General features: G+C 37.3%; 1 protein-coding gene across 1 annotated transcript in view; it reads right to left on the bottom strand.

The window, feature by feature from the left end:
* The window catches only part of LOC131056091 (uncharacterized), a 42,686-nt gene extending 26,043 nt beyond the window's left edge, over positions 1-16,643 (bottom strand). The window contains exon 1 of the mRNA XM_057990429.2: positions 15,876-16,643. Within this exon, the coding sequence (XP_057846412.1) occupies positions 15,882-16,313 (432 nt within the window). The 5' untranslated portion in view covers positions 16,314-16,643 and the 3' untranslated portion in view covers positions 15,876-15,881. The remainder of the gene's footprint in view (positions 1-15,875) is intronic.
* Positions 16,644-17,346: the final 703 nt, after the last annotated feature.

Genomic DNA, 17,346 nt, shown 5'->3' with positions numbered 1-17,346 from the left:
ATTTTGTCAATATTAGTTGAAAATTCTTGATAGTTGTGCATATGGAATGTGAAAGTATAGCAAGGCATTGCAAACTATTTGACAGAAAACTCCCAAAATGCTTTGTTTCATGGGATGTCATGGTTTCAGGAGATAACAAAATTGATTTGTTGACTGCCTTGCACATGACATAGAGAATATCATTACATTGAAGAATCTAAAAGAGTGGAAAGGCTAATTCCTACAAGGTGCGAGAATGAAATAGCAGATGAAACTACAATTACTATTCTAATGAGGAATGTGTGTGATGCTTGAGAAGTGTGTATTATTTTTATGACAAGAATCTATAAGTCATATTTGAACTAAATGTGTCAAATTAGGTCCCATTGAAGGAAAGGATAGTCATTATGTACAGTTGAAACACGTCCCTGAAGGATAAGCTATTGGTAAACAGATGATTCTTGGATTGGGAAAAACCTACATGTTCATCTCGACGAGATCAATTATTTGATGATTTTTCTCAAAGTCCATAGGTCTTAAGGTTATCTTTTAATTAAAGTGACTTTTTGTCACATATTTGTAATCAAGTTAGAAAATAAGCTTTATTTATGTAAAAGTTAAGAGATTTCCAACAAAATGGAGCTTATTTTATTTTCTCGAAAAGTACAAAGGTAGTTACTAAGTAGTTATCGAGAGAAGGCCTATAAATACGAGGCTATTTGTAATGTTAAAGGGGACTTTTACGAAGGGAAAAATCTGGTGAAATTCCCACAGAGACTTTGAAGAAGTTTATGTTCATACTATGTATAGAAAGGTTTTTAAAATTGTGTAATTTTCAATGATAATGAGGAGTACATTCTAGTTCGTATGTTCTAAATGTGCTTCTACGTTATCATTTCCAATTTCTCGTATGTTAAATTGGTAGCCTTTTTATGCACGTGTAAAAACATTGATAATTTGTGCAGCTGATGTAATGATACACAAGCAAGCTTTGGTATCTTAGTTTGAATGTGTTGAAGTAGCTGATCTCTTTGTATGTTGAGATTCATCATCCTTCATTCATTGTCATTGTGCATCTAAACATATGTGCTTATGACCCCTTTGTAAATGTTATCAGTTATGGAATCCTATTTGGTTTTCGGATGTATTCCAGTAGAGTTTCTGTTATTAATCTTCCTTTAGTTTTGTCTTGCTTCCTTTATGTACTTTTAGGTGAAAAGTACACAGAAATTACAAATATCCTCATCATACGAGGGAGCTTCCCCTCTTAAACACAGAGGAAGATTGTGATTTTACTGCAACCTCTCCAACTATTGGCCCGGTTCTCATTGCTCTTCGGGCAAAAATAATCGCAGTGGCAAATCTGCTTACCAACACACTCAAACCTCACTAAGGAGGAAAAGGGCAATATATGGAATGCAAATAATAGAGGGTTGAAGAAGAATTTTATCACCACTGTTGAATGGAAGTGTATACTTGATCTAATTAAATGCCAACTCACAGGAGCCAACAAGGCATCCGACATTGTCATTTGGATGACAGACCTAATGGTGGGACTGAGCATTGGGAAAGTGTACAACTAGGCAAGCGTGTGGATTAGGGAGTTCCTCTACTTGAAGCACAAGGCATTTTATATGACCCGGCACACTATGGATCTTTTGCTTGATGCCATTCACACCCGAGTGCCCCCAAACAAGCGGGGTCGACTTCAGCCAGTCGGCCAACTTGATGCTTCATGGCCAACCGCATTCTATTGGGCGAACTTGGGAGTGCAATCAGTTGGCAAAGAGTAATGGCAGACTACCAAGAAGAAGAGGAAGCAGTAGGAGGATTCAGGGAGTGGAGACGTGTGTGAGGCAATTAAACTATCTTTTTCGAGAAAGAGAATAGAGGTGTCACTCGAAGTAGAGGCATGTTTTCAGGAAGACGTGGAGGAGGCTATCCCTTTTCGAGATATAGAGTTAGCACCAGTTGTAGCACCCTCGTCAATAGTCCCATTGTCAGCCACAGTTGTATCACTAGCAATAGCATCAGCGGTAGTATCATTGGTCACTACCCGACCTTCACCAACCATGCCACCGCCAATAATAATTTCACCAATAGTGATGGAACCACTAGTGCCAACCTTGCTGCCACCTCCAAAAGCATTTACACCTTCGGCGGAAGGCACTACAGTGGTTAAGGAAGCCACCCACATTGACAACTAGTTGGACATGTTACAAAGACCACCTAATGACCCTTAGTAGAGTCACCAGGATTACACTCAATAGAGCGAGCATTCATAGTCACAACCAGTTGGTGCAGGAACACTAGGACATGTGTCTACTTCATTTTGGCATGTGTCTACATCATTTTGATTCATGGTTATGTTGGGAATAGAATGTGTGTGTGTGTGTTTGAAGGCCTATTGATTAGGACTAGGCAAGGTAATAAGCTCTGAGGTTCCAAGGTGTGTCAACTTGGTCAAAGGCCTTGTCTGAGCATTCTATTGGTATTTTTGATGTTTAGGGGTCTGCAATGTGTAGTATGTTCATTCTTGACCTTTGGTGTGAAGGCAGGACCAACTTGTAAAAAGTTGTCAAAAGTTGCAAAGTTGCAATTGTTGTCTTAAGCAACTTTTCTTGCAACATTTTCAAATATGGTTAATCCAACGGTTGGTTGGTTGCTTGTATACGTTGGAGGCAGTTGGAGTAGTTCCTTGGTGTGATATAAGCTTGGAGGAACGATGCCTACTGTTAGAGATGATTTTGAATGAGGCAGTTGGAGGAGTTCCTTGGCGTGATATAAGCCTGGAGGAACGATGCCTATTGTTAGAGATGATTTTGAATGAAATTCTTGTCTTCAAACAAAACGGTTACTGTGACTTTTTCTGCATTTTTCTTGAGTTTCTTATTCTTGCATGATTCCTAGCGAATGGTGGGCATGACTTAAGCATCTGGCAAGTTGTAGCAGAGGTTCACCGACCATTTGGAGTTGATCTGAGGTCTTGAAACATTCGGGTTTGAGAGAAAGAGAATTTTCCATCCCACTAGCCTGGTAAAACCCTCAAACCAAGGGTTTGAATGCAAATAGTGGCACAAATCAACATCTCTCCATGGGATCAATCTGAAACCTGGGAGTATGTTGATTTGGCATGTATATTAAATGTTCCTAGTGGTTGTGAAGACAGGAAGTGTCATTTGACTATCCTAAGATGATGCCCTAGGCTTGACATCAGTCATGTGGCAAGCTTGTGTAGTAGGAAAAGAAGGTAGAAACCCTGAACAGCAGACTGGTGGATGGTCAAACTAGGCATGAGAAGGACCCTTGGGTAGGTGCAAACCCTTGGCAAGTGACATTCTTTCATTCCTTTATAACTGGTGAAGCTTTTGAGAGCTTAAACCCCAATACATAGGGTCAATAGGGTTTGACCATCCGTACTCAAAACCCAGATGCAGGAGTTTGGAATCTTGTAGAATGCCTAAAAGGGTATCCAAATATCAAATTTAGTCAAGGGGTTGTTCAGGTAGGTTGTGAGACATAACAAGAAAAGTCTGAATGGAGGGCTAATTGCTTGTAGCCCTATTTCCTAGGTCAAGTAGAGGAAACGACACAAAAGGCTAATAAACACCCATCTGAGGGGTCAAGATCTATGCAAATGCCATATAACACATGTGTAAACGTTCACATAGGCCAAATTCCACCTTGTAAGTAAAGATCTTGCTGCTTGGGGGTGTGGGGTTGTTAGGTGTCTTTGGTTGATGGGTTGGAACCTAAGGGGTAGGAGACTCTTTGTCAATTGTGAGTTGTCCTGAGTGAAGAGATCCTTGGGAAGGATCTAGGGCAGGCTCTAGTAACCTTGAGAAGGTTAAGGGCATTGGTCCATTGGGTGACACCCAGTGGAGACCCTTATTGAGCAAGAACCTAAAGTAGTGCTTGAACATCCCATACCCCTCTGCATCACCAATTCAGCCACTTGTAAAGCCAACACCCACTAGGGAGACAATTCAGCCATCTGCAAAGCCAACAATAGTCACAGTTCCATAGGCACCTCCAAAGGATACACAGCTGCCAACCACACCCACAAGAGAGGAGTTGTCATCTAGTGAGATTAAAGAAATTGTTCTAGAATTGGGCTAACTGAATCCCTATGATCCTCTAGACACAATACAGTGCTGCATTAGAGAAATGCAATCGATGGCTAAGTTTATGTATACAGTGGGGGACATTGCTCACAGCCTTGATATTGGCCATGATCCATTAGTAGCACATAAGGCAAAGCAGATTCTCACATTCATGCAGGTGGGATGTGAGAAAGAATTATTTAGATGTTTCATCTCATGGGGGTGGCCAAGAGTGGAGACACTTGAAATGTTGGTTGCCTAGCACCCACATTGACCAACAATTGGAGGCAGACATGGCCAATTTTTGGGAGCATTTCATGGCATGGAGGTGTGCTTTAGAGACACCACCTTCCGTCGGTGCAAACATATGGCTTTAATGGAGGAGGCCACACAGTCAAGAAACTAGGCCCTTCGCCAGGCCAAGACTTCCCAAGTAGAGTTGGCTCATCACATTAGGAAGTCCCAAAAGCAATTGGCTCAAGAGCATGCACAGGTGGCAACTTTGGAGGAGACAGTGTCTAAAAGAGATAGACAACTCACAGAGAGGGCCACACAGCTTGGAGAACAAGATCAATAGTTAGCTGAGAGGGGCAACAAGTTACTAGAGATAGAATAGGAGCTAGAGAGGACAAAGAAGCATTTGATGGAGGCAGCTTACATAGTGAAGGCAGTCCAAGAGCGAGAGTTGGTGGCCAACCAACAAATTCAATAGGAGCACTCTCCAACATCCACCTCTACATCCTTAGTACATCTAGGGATGTCTTCTCATCCTCCCCCCTCTCAGTAGATATTCTCTTCAGTTTTGTTGTGTCTAGCCCCAATTTTGTTTGTGTTGTCTAGAAAACCACTTACTTTTTTGGGGGGTCGATGGAGTTGGCAAAAGTGCAATGTTATAGTCAGCTAAATAAATAATTGTTATGTTTTGTAATTGCGGTGATTAGTTCCCGACTACTTGTGAGTTGGCAGTTGGTAGTTACCGACAATTGGTAGCCTTAACCAACTCAATACAATATTTAAATGTAGTTGTTTATAGTCAAGACAACTCTCTAAGGTTATTGTGCGTATTGCATATCTAGTAGTTGGTAATAATGATATATTTTATGAATATGTTGCAAATTAATTCTATTCCAATGTACTATAAATCTACATTTTCGTTTACTCTATAATCTTGCAAAGTAGAATAAGTGAGTAAACAAAATACTAACAACTTTATTGAAAACCCTTACACTACAATGATATTACTGTGGGGGTTGTCATCTGATTATAATAAAAACTGATTTGAAAAGCAATAACAACACTTATAAATTAATGATATGAATAGTAGTATTCAATAGCAATGTCCAAATGAATCCATTTTAATGAAACAAAAAGGATTTTATTATTAATTAGTAAAATGCCAAAACTATGGCATAAACCCAAAATATTATCCAATAATAGCAATCCCAAACTCAAAATTTGGATGTAACGATTGCTACTATAGGCAAAAAAAACATTGCAATCGGTGGTTGGTCCCAACTACAATTGCAAGCATATCATATAATGGTTAATGGATGTGGTACAATGCAAAAGAACTCAAATTTGTACAGCATGTGACAGACATAACAAACTCTATATGTTGTGATGTGGAATTAGAAAGGCACAACTCATTATATGGTACAACGCCCACAAAGATGGATTCAGATAGAATATCTAACACCAATCAATTAGGATTTGCTAGAGCAAATAATAAAGCAATAAATCCCTTCAAAAGCTAAATCTTAGAACTGCAATCCTCCAACAGGCTAAAATCTCCAAATTCTTCTTTTATAAAAACTAGAATGAGAAATCACTTCAATCTTTTAACACAAATGTGATCCCTTGAGAGAATCACCTCAAGTGAACAAGATTTTTCATCCTCTAATCCGATTTTTCAATGTTTATTGATATTGCATCTAAACAAATTTTGAAAAGTAAAAGTTTGTTGATATACTGATTCCCTTCAGCACAAGCCTTGGACATTTATATTCTGCATTGTTTGTAATAATTGTGCCATGAGATTTGTCATTTGCTACTGGCCCTGCCTCATACTGATCATGGCATTACATTGGATATTTGTATTCTCTTCATTTGTCAAAACTTCTTATTTCTTTCCCCCATTCTATTTTTCAATTTCTTCACCCTGATCCTGCAACTTTTTCTACACTCTTTGATAAAATCTAATTTTCTATCTCTGGCCCGCATTAAAATTGTTGGCTCTAACCCTACACGCTACGGCAAAATCAAGCTTTATACCATTTTAAAGACCTTATTGGAATTTTCATAAAATATGCAACAATATTTGTATTTTCTTATTGTGCAACACTGGAGAAATATGGAACAATAATAGCTATATAGAAAACCCATAACGCTACAATGATATTACTGTGGTGGTTGTCAACTGAATATATTATATAATAAAATAATGATTTGAAAAGCAATAACATAACACTTACAATATTATTATTATAAACAAAAGTATTCAACAACAATTATAAATGCAGGAAATAGGATATTATGGTAAACTGGTAAAATTCCAAAACTATAGCATAAATCCAAAATATTATCTAATATTAGTGATACCAAACTAACAATTTGATGCAACAATTGATGCTAAAGACAAATAAAATGTACAATGGGTCATTGGTACCAAGTATAGCTAGAAGTAAACTACTACTGCGGTAAAAGATCTCAAACATGTATGGCCTACACCAAACTTAACAAACTCTATATGTTGCAACATGGAATTAGAAAGGTATGGCACCCAAAAAGATTGATTCAGCCACAATATCTAACACCAATCGATTAGAATTTGCTGCTCAACACTAAACCCCCTCAAACAATTGAATCTTAAAACAATTTCCTCCAGCAGACTAAAAAATCTCCAAAATTGAAACTTGAAACTACTTCCTCCAACACACTAAATCCCTAGATGGAATCACCTCAAATAGACATCCTCCAATCCAAACCAAAAAACAAGTGGGTTTCCGTTCTCCAAATTCCTCACACCAGAGGGTTTTTGACATTTTGTCCTTAGGCATGGAGATGAACACAAATGATGTCTTCTTTTATGCCAAGTTCTTCCTTTTATAAACACCTTTTTACTTTGAATTTTCTTTCCCTCCAAAAGTGTCAAAAACACTTTTTAATAAAAATACACTAGCCCCATTTTATTAAAATAATAATTATACACAAGTCATCATTTTTCAATCTTGATGTAATGTCCCTAATTGGGTATGCCCCATGTTTGCCCTAATTTCTTAATTTCCAAGTGGATAAGTGGATTTAGGAAATACCTTTCACCCAATTGAAACCCTGCAGCAGATTAGAAACTTCTTACAACAATAATCTCAGAAATCAGATTTGTGAAATCATAACAGAACAGTAATCAGATTAGTGAATTTACAGCAGCATATATATATATAATAATCAGTAACAAAATTAGGGATTCATCCATTAAATACTCTAAATGTTTTGGAGGCTCGACCATAGGAGAGCATAGAGGAAAGTGACCTCGATGAGGTGTCTCGGACCCTCTACCCTGGGCCCAAGAGAGGATATACCATCCCTCTTGGCCTAATGTGGCCCATGCCATCCATACGAGGTGGCCCACCCAGTGAGGTGTCCCCTTTCCGTTATCCCCTCATCTTGGCAACCTTCTCCTTCCCTTTATGATTGATCCCCCTGTACTTATGCATCATGATAGGAGAGAAAGGTTGCAACAGGGTGCCCTGAAAACCATCTCCCCTAGGCCCAAGAGCGGTGCCCACTGTACCCCCTTGGCCTCATGGGACCATCTGGTCCCCTCATAGAGGTGGTGTACCATAGAGGAATGCCTCATTACCATACCCCTCTTGCAGATCCTCTTCCTTCTATGACAGAATGGAAAACACTCAGACTCGGAGTAGCCGAAAACTCCTTTGTCCCTCCCTGGGCACGCGTATCCCCGTATCCATGCCCGTATCCAAAACGGATACGTATCCGATACAGCCCGGATAGATGTCGAATATTGTACCCATGCATACCCAAAAAACCTTGATTTCCAACCATGCTAGATACCATGTGATTTGATTTTTAAAAAAATTGACATAAATCTTCCTAAATTTTATTTTTAAAAATTTCATTCATGCATTTTCAAACAAAACCTACACCAAATGAGAAAGACAAATGAAATGTTATTCTATTTCAGTGACCCATTTTTTGGGTTATCTTCCAATACAACTCTACTATTTTTGCATATTGTAAAATGTTAAATCAACTTATCATTATTTTTGTAGCAATTATGTGTATATATTGCTTTTGAAGTAATGAAAATCTCCTCGAATAACTTAGAAAATTGTGTTAAATATATGTGTATGTGTTTTCATGAATGACGTATCTAGCCGTATCCATATTGAGGGTCTTAAAAGGCCGTGTCCATATTTGTATCCGTATCCGTGTCCATGCAACTTTGCTCAGAATGTATGAGGACATATATATTACATGAAGTAATTGCAGAATATAATGGTCTGATTTACATTAACTATGACATATATATATATATATAGTCATCTCAACAGTATGTAAATAATCATAAAGATGCTGAAGTAGTTATGCAGACAGTGATGTGCAGAAACAGATATATATATATAGAGTCATGTCAACAGTATGTAAAAAATCATAAAGATGCTGAAGTAGTTATGCAGATAGTGATGTGCAGAAACAGATATATATAATATTGTTATAGCATTTAGGAGTTTGCACAGAATGATCATACCACACAACAGTAATTAGACGGACTGCCTGAGCTTATGTCTTCAGATATCAGATCCTCTATGCCATCGATGATATTTGTATGATTGATTAATTGATTCAATGAATTCCTTTGATTGGATGATTTGGGTTATTGGTGAGTAATGACTAAGTGATTATTGATTGGATGATTGATGAGCGAGAGAGTGATCCTTGAATGCTTGGAATGATCTCTCCATTATACTTTATTGGGGGAAGAGTCACCACCTTTCATAGGAATTGAGGCACTACCTTTTATAACAATTGAGTCACCACTTTTCATTGCTGCCTTTGAGAATAATATATTATTCTCCAAATTGATCTCCCTACCATCTCTTCCTCAAATGAACCTTATTCCCTTTATATCTTCCCATGTGAGGGAGAGGTCACATCTCTTCATCATGCCTGCCCCTTGGCAAGAGACGCAACCTTTCACAATTAGCACCATTTTAAATAGTACAACCCTTCATAATTCTTGCCCTTTGAAAGAGACCCAACCTTATCTACTTCCCATTCCTTTCTTCCTCCATTAATCCTTCCTTGATTCCCATGCTTCATTCATTTCTTGCCTCCTCCTTCCCCATTTCAAATGATCTCTTCTCCCTCCTATATCTCATTTTTGAGAAACTCACAACTCTTCATTCCACACCTTCTGAACATTCATTAACTTAATTACATCTTAATTATATTGTATTATATTTTTTTATTTTATGTTTTAATTTATTATTATTATTATTTATTATTAAATCCTATTTCTGAATGGGGACATTACAGTTGAAAAAATAAAGTTACTAGGACAACTTAAAATATTATTATTAAATTATTTCCGCAGCTTTATCCCTTAGCCTAAGGGAAATTAAAAAAAGGTAACCAATCTTCCAATTATTTTGATTATGAAAAGGGGTCATGACATCTGCTACCTTATTGTCTTCCCCTTCTTGTGCTTGATCATCAGATGGAACTACAAAACCTATGTTATCCATTTCATGTGGCGCATATTCTCTAGTTGTTTTGTGTGTGTAGGAACTGAAGTGGTTGACATGTGATTAGAATGAATAACTATCTCCTTACCAGGAATGTAGTGTTGCCACTACTTAATAGCCTGTACAATGACATACAATTGTTTCCGATTGGTGATATTACACGATGTCACTCAATGTCTTTGAAAGATAGGCAACTAGATGCCAATGCTAAGTGGTATTGCATTTAATGCATGGTTAGAGGCATTGAATTGAATCTCAAAGGACTAAGTAATGTTAGGCATTGCCAAAAAAAGCATTGCACAAGTCAATACTAGAGCTCCTCAAAAGCATGTTGTTGCACAAGTGTCAAACAAACACTACCCTAGTGTACATAATTTTGACTTAGCAAACAAGAAATGTGCAGATATCTGAGAACAAACCTATAGAAAACTTTTGCAAGTCCAAGAAAGTTGCCAAAGTCAATGATGTTGCACAGAGTTGGCCAACTTCAAATCACATTGAATTTCTCTAAATCTACATGGATCCCCATACAATTGGTGATGAAGCTAGAGTACTGGATTTGTGCTACATTTGCTAAAGTTCACTTGCAACTTGTGTTGGCACAAAATATCCAAGATGTGCTCCACTTATTCCTCCCAAGTCTTGTCAAAGAAAAGGATGTCATCCAAGTAGAGAATGACAAAGGAGTTGGTGAAGCGTCACAAGATTTCATTCCTTAGGTGCATGAATGTTGTTGGCATGTTGGTAAAGTCAAAAGGCATTGCCATCTATTGGTACAATGTCTCCTTGGTTTTGAATGCAATTTTCCAAGCATGTTTGGCATGAAATGGTAGCTAATGATATCTTTATTTGAGGTTGATCTTCATGAAGAATCGTGCACTATGGAGTTGGTCCAGAGATCGTCGGTGTACTAAATGTTGATACATGATAGCTTCGGTAAGATAAATGATTGAATGAGAGATAAATGAAGTCTCTCATTCAATCATCTATCTTATCAATAGACTATGATAAGACTTCAGTTATCATTCCTTCATTTGATGATTATTCTTCGATTTATATATATATAACCTTGCTTGCAAATTCCGATCAACATCGGATTCTTAACCAATGTCTAACTACCGATTATTATCGGTTGCAAATCATAAAGCACAAAATACCGATTGGTATCGGTTTACCTTGTTAATCATATGCACACCGATTAGTATCGGTCAAACATGTTAACTATATAAATACCAATTGTTATCGGGTTTATTAAATGACTGCATACATACCGATTAGCATCGATTCACTTGTTGATTATATGCACGCCAGTTAGTATCGGTTAACTTGTTAAGCTATATATATACCGATTGGTATAAGTTAAATGTGATTATGATTGAAGAGGTGCGATCAAGTAATATCTTGATCGGTCATGTCTAATAGACATGACCGGTCAAGGTATTGCTTGATCCTCCTTGTTGGCATATATATATCAATCGGTGATTATGAGAAGAACATTGAAATTCATAAATGTTCCTTCTCCATCTGCAACATACCAGATAATAATCAGATCTATTATATTAAGAAATAACATATACTTGAAAGAAGAAAAATAACCTTGAATATAACTTGCATCTTGAATTGAAAATCGAAACATTTACACTAAAGAGGATATCAAGTTTTCACTATGAGCTTGTTAAGCGTGCAATACTCAATGGAATGGCCACATGTGCCATCTTTCTTTGGCAAAACGACTATCAAACTGCCACATGGAGAAGAGATAAGCTAGGTTTGATCTTCAATTGATCAATCAACTCCTAGATTTGACATTGAATTCATTATTCTTCGAATAACATATGCAGTACAAAGGGCTCTTAGGAAGAGCTGATACAAGAAGCAAGTTGATCTTGTGTTGCACCATGTAGTGTATCAAAAGATCTTTGCAATCTTCAAAGACATCCATGTACCACTATAGTACTTTATCAATTTGCTACTGCTATGAATCTATGACGATGTTTGAGCAATCTTGTGTGCTACCAATGCACACTTGCTCTCCTACATAAGTGTCTTCAAGCAAGCCATGAAAAGCACAACTTTTTTGTACGCGAGATAATTTTGCAACATTGTTTGGCAAATATCAAGGTTACTTTAGTCTTTGGTGAAGACTCGTGAAGATAGAAATATCAATAACCATCATAAATTGTACATCTATGTGGCTTTGCCTAGTACACACCATCTTTATCATACACATATGGCCTTTCAAGTAGGATATCGCAAACTTCCAACAACACGATGTCACTAGCAACTATGTTTTGCACGGGTTTAACTCAGAGTTCCATGACTCGCGGCAAGTCAGGCGAGTCAGTGGGCCGGGTGACCCCTGCCGGGTCACGGTGACCTTGACCCGGGCTCGGACAGGTCAGGGGGCGTGACTCGCCTGACTCGCCGACTCAGCGAGTCACTCCCTGACTCGCCGAGTCCGAAGGCCGTGACTCGCTGTGATGAAGATGATGTGAGCTTTCTGAAAACTTCTAGTTCCATGATAGGATTAAATTAATTTCCTGGTTGTCGATGTTATATGCATATAGTTGAAATCTGTAAGAATGACTTTCATTATAAAAGGCTTAACAATTAACGTGACTGTTGGAGTTCTTTCTGCAACATCTGATTGTAATCATTCTTCTTTACTAGCATATTTAGTTTTAGCAGAAGCAATGGATTATTAATCTATTACCTTAACGTGAATGGTGCCTTTTTTCTATTGATCATATAGTTTCTCTTAATGGTTCATTAGCTATGTACCAAAAACATCCCCCTTTAAATGTTTATGAAGTACACATATTTATGGTTCTGTTTCAGAGTTCTATTTTACTGGAATGAAGTAAGAGTCAACATTGGAGATGGTTATAAACTTATACTTGACAGTGAAATGGGTGCCAATATATTATTATCGTCATTTAGACATTTTGAACTTTCCTGGTGAGTAAAGCTGAAGGTAAGTTTCAGTCAGAGGAAGCACCGTCCAAATCAAGTAACTTGATCTGATATGTAGATTTTGGGGATGATAAGGCTTTTCACTTATGGGGTCTACTGTTAATATATTAATTTTCATTATCAGTCCATTTTGTGTTATTTTACCATCAGATATGGAGTTAAAAGTTCAGTGATTGCTATGAGTTTCCAGTCATATTTTATGCTGCAGAATGTTTGTGTGCTAGCAGTACTAGTTGGTTTAGTGGAGGGTGGAATAGAATTTTTAACATAGATATATTGAAACTGTAATTGGTTAGCATGGCCCCACCCTTGTTGGTTGGAGGGAATTGTAGCTACTCTGCAGGAATATAGTAGGTATTAAATGAGGGCACTTGAACTTCCATGCACAGAGCATGCTTATGCCCGATTCATGCAACTCAGGCTTAAGAATTTCTTGGCTTGTTGGAACACTTGCTTTATTTTGTTGTTTCTAATAGCTAGTATGTGATGATTGACATTTTAATTATAAAAACCAAAAATTAAGGTCTTACTCTGGGTGGAGTCAAGAAACCTTCAGCTACAATTTACATTTCTACGCATGTGATGGATGTATGTTTATGTATGTGATCAAATTAGCTTCTATTTGATGATGTTATAGTGTCTTTAATCTTAATTCAATAATGGGTGTATGAAACAAGTTTTAAATCATTAAAAATCTCTAAATTTCAAGGGTTCTTATTTTGCCGAGTCATTGCCGAGTCCGAGCCAAGTCACAAGCCGAGTCAGCCTTGCCGAGTCAGAGCCGAGTCCAAGTCTGGGAACTTTGGTTTAACTACATTCTTTGAATTGAAGTCCATTGTTGTTTTACAAGAATTTATTTACCTTGTTGTAACCATCCTAAAGAGTATGGCCTCAAGTGTATTTTAGTGGAAAGGCCCAAGTGATTGATCATATCTTGCATGCTAATGTTCTTTGATTACCATTGTACTTCATACAAAAGATAAGCTTGCATTCCTCTACAGTATCAATTGTCACAACACTTGTGTCGAGAAACTATGCCTCCTAATCAATATCCTCAAGCTACATGGTATCTTATGTGGCTTGCACAATAAGCAATTGTTGCACATGACATTTAACATCACTATGGAAAATCATGCAACAAAAATGTCACCAATTATCACCCTTCTTTTTTCCTTTGTACTTGCTTGATGCAAACAATATCATGTCTTTTGAGTTTTGCGCTAATGATTTGGTGTTTTGTTGCAACTTCTGCACAATAAAATTCTACTTCTCCACTAGCAACTTGGAAGTGGTTTCATACGCTAGTTTGTTCTTGTGCAAAGAATATTTCTAGTTGAGCTTCATTTTGGATTTTATCTTGGATATATTGCAAAAGGCATGCCCCAATGTCTTCGGTGTCAAAAACTTCATCTTTGTGTGAATGTAAGGTGATAATCCACTTCTATATTTGAGCACCTTGTGTTGCTTGAGAGTGTCTTCATTCAATGCACAAAGTGGTTGTGGAACTCATTGGTTTAATCTTCAACTAATTGGTCATTACACTACTAAAATTTCATGTACTCATCCTCAAAGTGCCTAAGGGGATAGTATTCTTCTTCCAAAATGTTGACAATGGAATCCCCCATCCAAATCAAATCATGATCCCTCAAGTTCTATGCATATGCCACCAATGGGGCATTGAAATGGACATCTTCAATGCTCCAAACAAAATTTTATCTTCATCTATGAAGCAATTTGCAAAGAAATAACTTCCAATTGTCACACCCAAATATCCAACACTATGACATTAATATTACTTTTAAACATGGGAATATCCAAATTGAATGTACGTTGAAAAGATTTTGTGATGGCCTAGGAATGATTAGCTCACTGCATTTTGCACCAATCCAAGTTGAGCCATGAGATCCAAGAATTGCTTGAAGAGCACCTAACACGATGCCTCCAAAGTTTCATCAATCATGTCAAATGTTGGAAAAAAATTCTGGCAATTTCATTGCATCCTTACTTTTACCTTTGCTATGATGTGTGTCCAAAAACTCAAAAGATGAACCAAGCACACAACCTTCCTTCTACCATTGTACACATGTTTGTACTAGCATGTGAAAACAATGCTCTAATACCAAAATTCGAATCTTAGGAGTTCTAGGAGACAAACCTATAATGTGAAGGGAAGGATTCATATATTTTACAAAAGGAAAATGAAGCACAATAAACCAATAATACAATCGAAGTGGAAGAATTTAACAATTACTTCTATTCACATATAGAAATGAACAGGATACTACGGTTGTTTACAAAGATCACATCTAGGAATGAAGATTCTTATGACCCAGGAAGAGGAAACACATCTAGTTGTTTGCTTACAATTTTACAATGTCCACCATTCAACAACCTTCTCAATGTGAGAGGCAAGTAGTTAAAAATAAAAACATTAAAGTTACAAAATAAATAAGTTGTAAAGATCCATTTCAAACCATCCACCTCCAATTGTTTTGTCAATTGCACTCCCTAACAGTTAGCATTCTATTACATGGTTGGAATGCATCTACTAGGTCATATGCAAGGCTACACTTAGTCATGCACAAGAACACGCAATGAACAAGGGGTAATGTGATGCATGAAGGCAACAATGGTTGTCTGCTAGGTGCAAAGGCTATAAAAAAAAGCATAAAAGTTTTTGCACACACAACGATTCCAATGTCTTGAGTGGCTATGCTCTAATCAACCTTGGAAGCAATGAACAGAAACAAAAAATAACGAGATGGAATATGTACCAATGGAATATAAGTACCAAGCAATGGTTGAATTTGTAAACACTTCTGAGTTTAACACTTTTTTTCAAGGGCTTGATCATGAGATGGACATCAAGAAAACAAAATTTCAATAACATAAGCAGTAATGCAAAGAAAATAGAACTCCTTTAGGGTCAAAACTAAAATAGATTAAGTATGGGGTTTAAGAAAAATTAAAGTGATGAAAAGAAATAAAAAATTCCTTTGGAACACGAACAAAAAAAGTTTAAATTTGCGGTTTAGGGTTTAAGAAAAATTACCTTGAATTAATCGTCCCCGTAGGCCAAAAAACGGTAGCGCTCCTCGTAAGGGCCCTGGAAATACAAGGAGGCCTCGAGCCACTTGGGATATCGCACGAGGTCGCCTGCGTAGAACCAGGCGCCATCATCGTCACAGCCATTAGGAACCACCCTCACACTTCCTTTCACAATGTAAACCTGTTGATCAACCTGCCATTCCCAGTACAGTTTGCATTTCCCGCTCTCCCATTTTGACCACCTCTCCACGCAGAGCTCCTCCAGTTGGTTTTCCGATACATTCCTCTCGCAGAGTATATTGAAGCGCTCTTCCACTGGCCTCTTTATTCTTGCATATGCTAATGCTACTCTTTTTCTGGGTCTAAATGAGGAAGTTTGAGGTGGGGCGCAGTGGACTCGAACCCTGCTTGTCCCTGAGCTAAAACTCGTAGACAGAGACATGTTAAACAACGTGTGTAATCCACACTCGGATTGATATCCCTTCGGATGTGTTTGAACAGTGTCTGGGTGGTGTTTTATGCACTTAATAGAATAGTAACTTGGCCAGCAACAGCACCAACAATATTCCTCTTCGCCTTACTTGCCTTCACAAGCTTTCAACTGGTAATAGGACAGAGGGCCTGGTGGTGGTGTACCCCTTATCCTTGTGGCTGTAGAGACAAGCATGGAGACCACAATGGTACGAAAAATTGCACAATTTGTAGTTGGGTGTGGGAGCATTCACATAATTTTTGTGTAATAAAAAATGTTGTCATGTATTTTCTTCTACTGGTATCATTTTTATCATTTTTGAGAAGTGACCAGTTATTAATGGCTATATCAACATCACTCAAAAGTTTAGAAATAAAAAATTATGAATAATTGATATATTGTTATTTAATGAACTAATCATTCTATAATATTTGATCGTTAATAAAATATTATTGTGTATATTAATAATATTATATCGTAATGTATGGTATATTTGGTGTTATGGTCGCAACATTCCTTCATATTAATGCTTTGTCATCATTTTGCATTTGATAACATGAATACAACATTATGGCAAGACACTAGGTTTATGTGATGTATGGGGTTCTAAAAATTGTGCCCTCTCCACCTAAATTTCAACATTATTCAGTTCACCATTGGTGAACATAGCATTACATAGTTCATCATTTCTACATAGGCTCTACATGGATAAACTTTGTTAGTTATTAAAATTTGTCACAATTACTTAGTTTTAAATATGTGTTTCAATCTCACCATCACATCCACAACACATCTAAGATGAACATTGCAAATGTTAGAAGCATATTATTATCACGAGCGCTTAAAATAGTCACTTCACTTTCAATTTGGGCATGATAGGTTGTTTTATGAATATTATGATAGGTGGTTAAAATCTTATTGAAGTATTAGCAGTAGCATACTCATCCAAACAATCAACCATGCACTACATATTACGATCTATTCTTTATATCAAAATTAATGG

This window comes from Cryptomeria japonica, chromosome 2 (genome assembly GCF_030272615.1).
Source record: "Cryptomeria japonica chromosome 2, Sugi_1.0, whole genome shotgun sequence".
In the NCBI taxonomy this organism is placed as follows: domain Eukaryota; kingdom Viridiplantae; phylum Streptophyta; class Pinopsida; order Cupressales; family Cupressaceae; genus Cryptomeria; species Cryptomeria japonica.
This window is presented reverse-complemented; position numbering and strand designations above follow the sequence as displayed.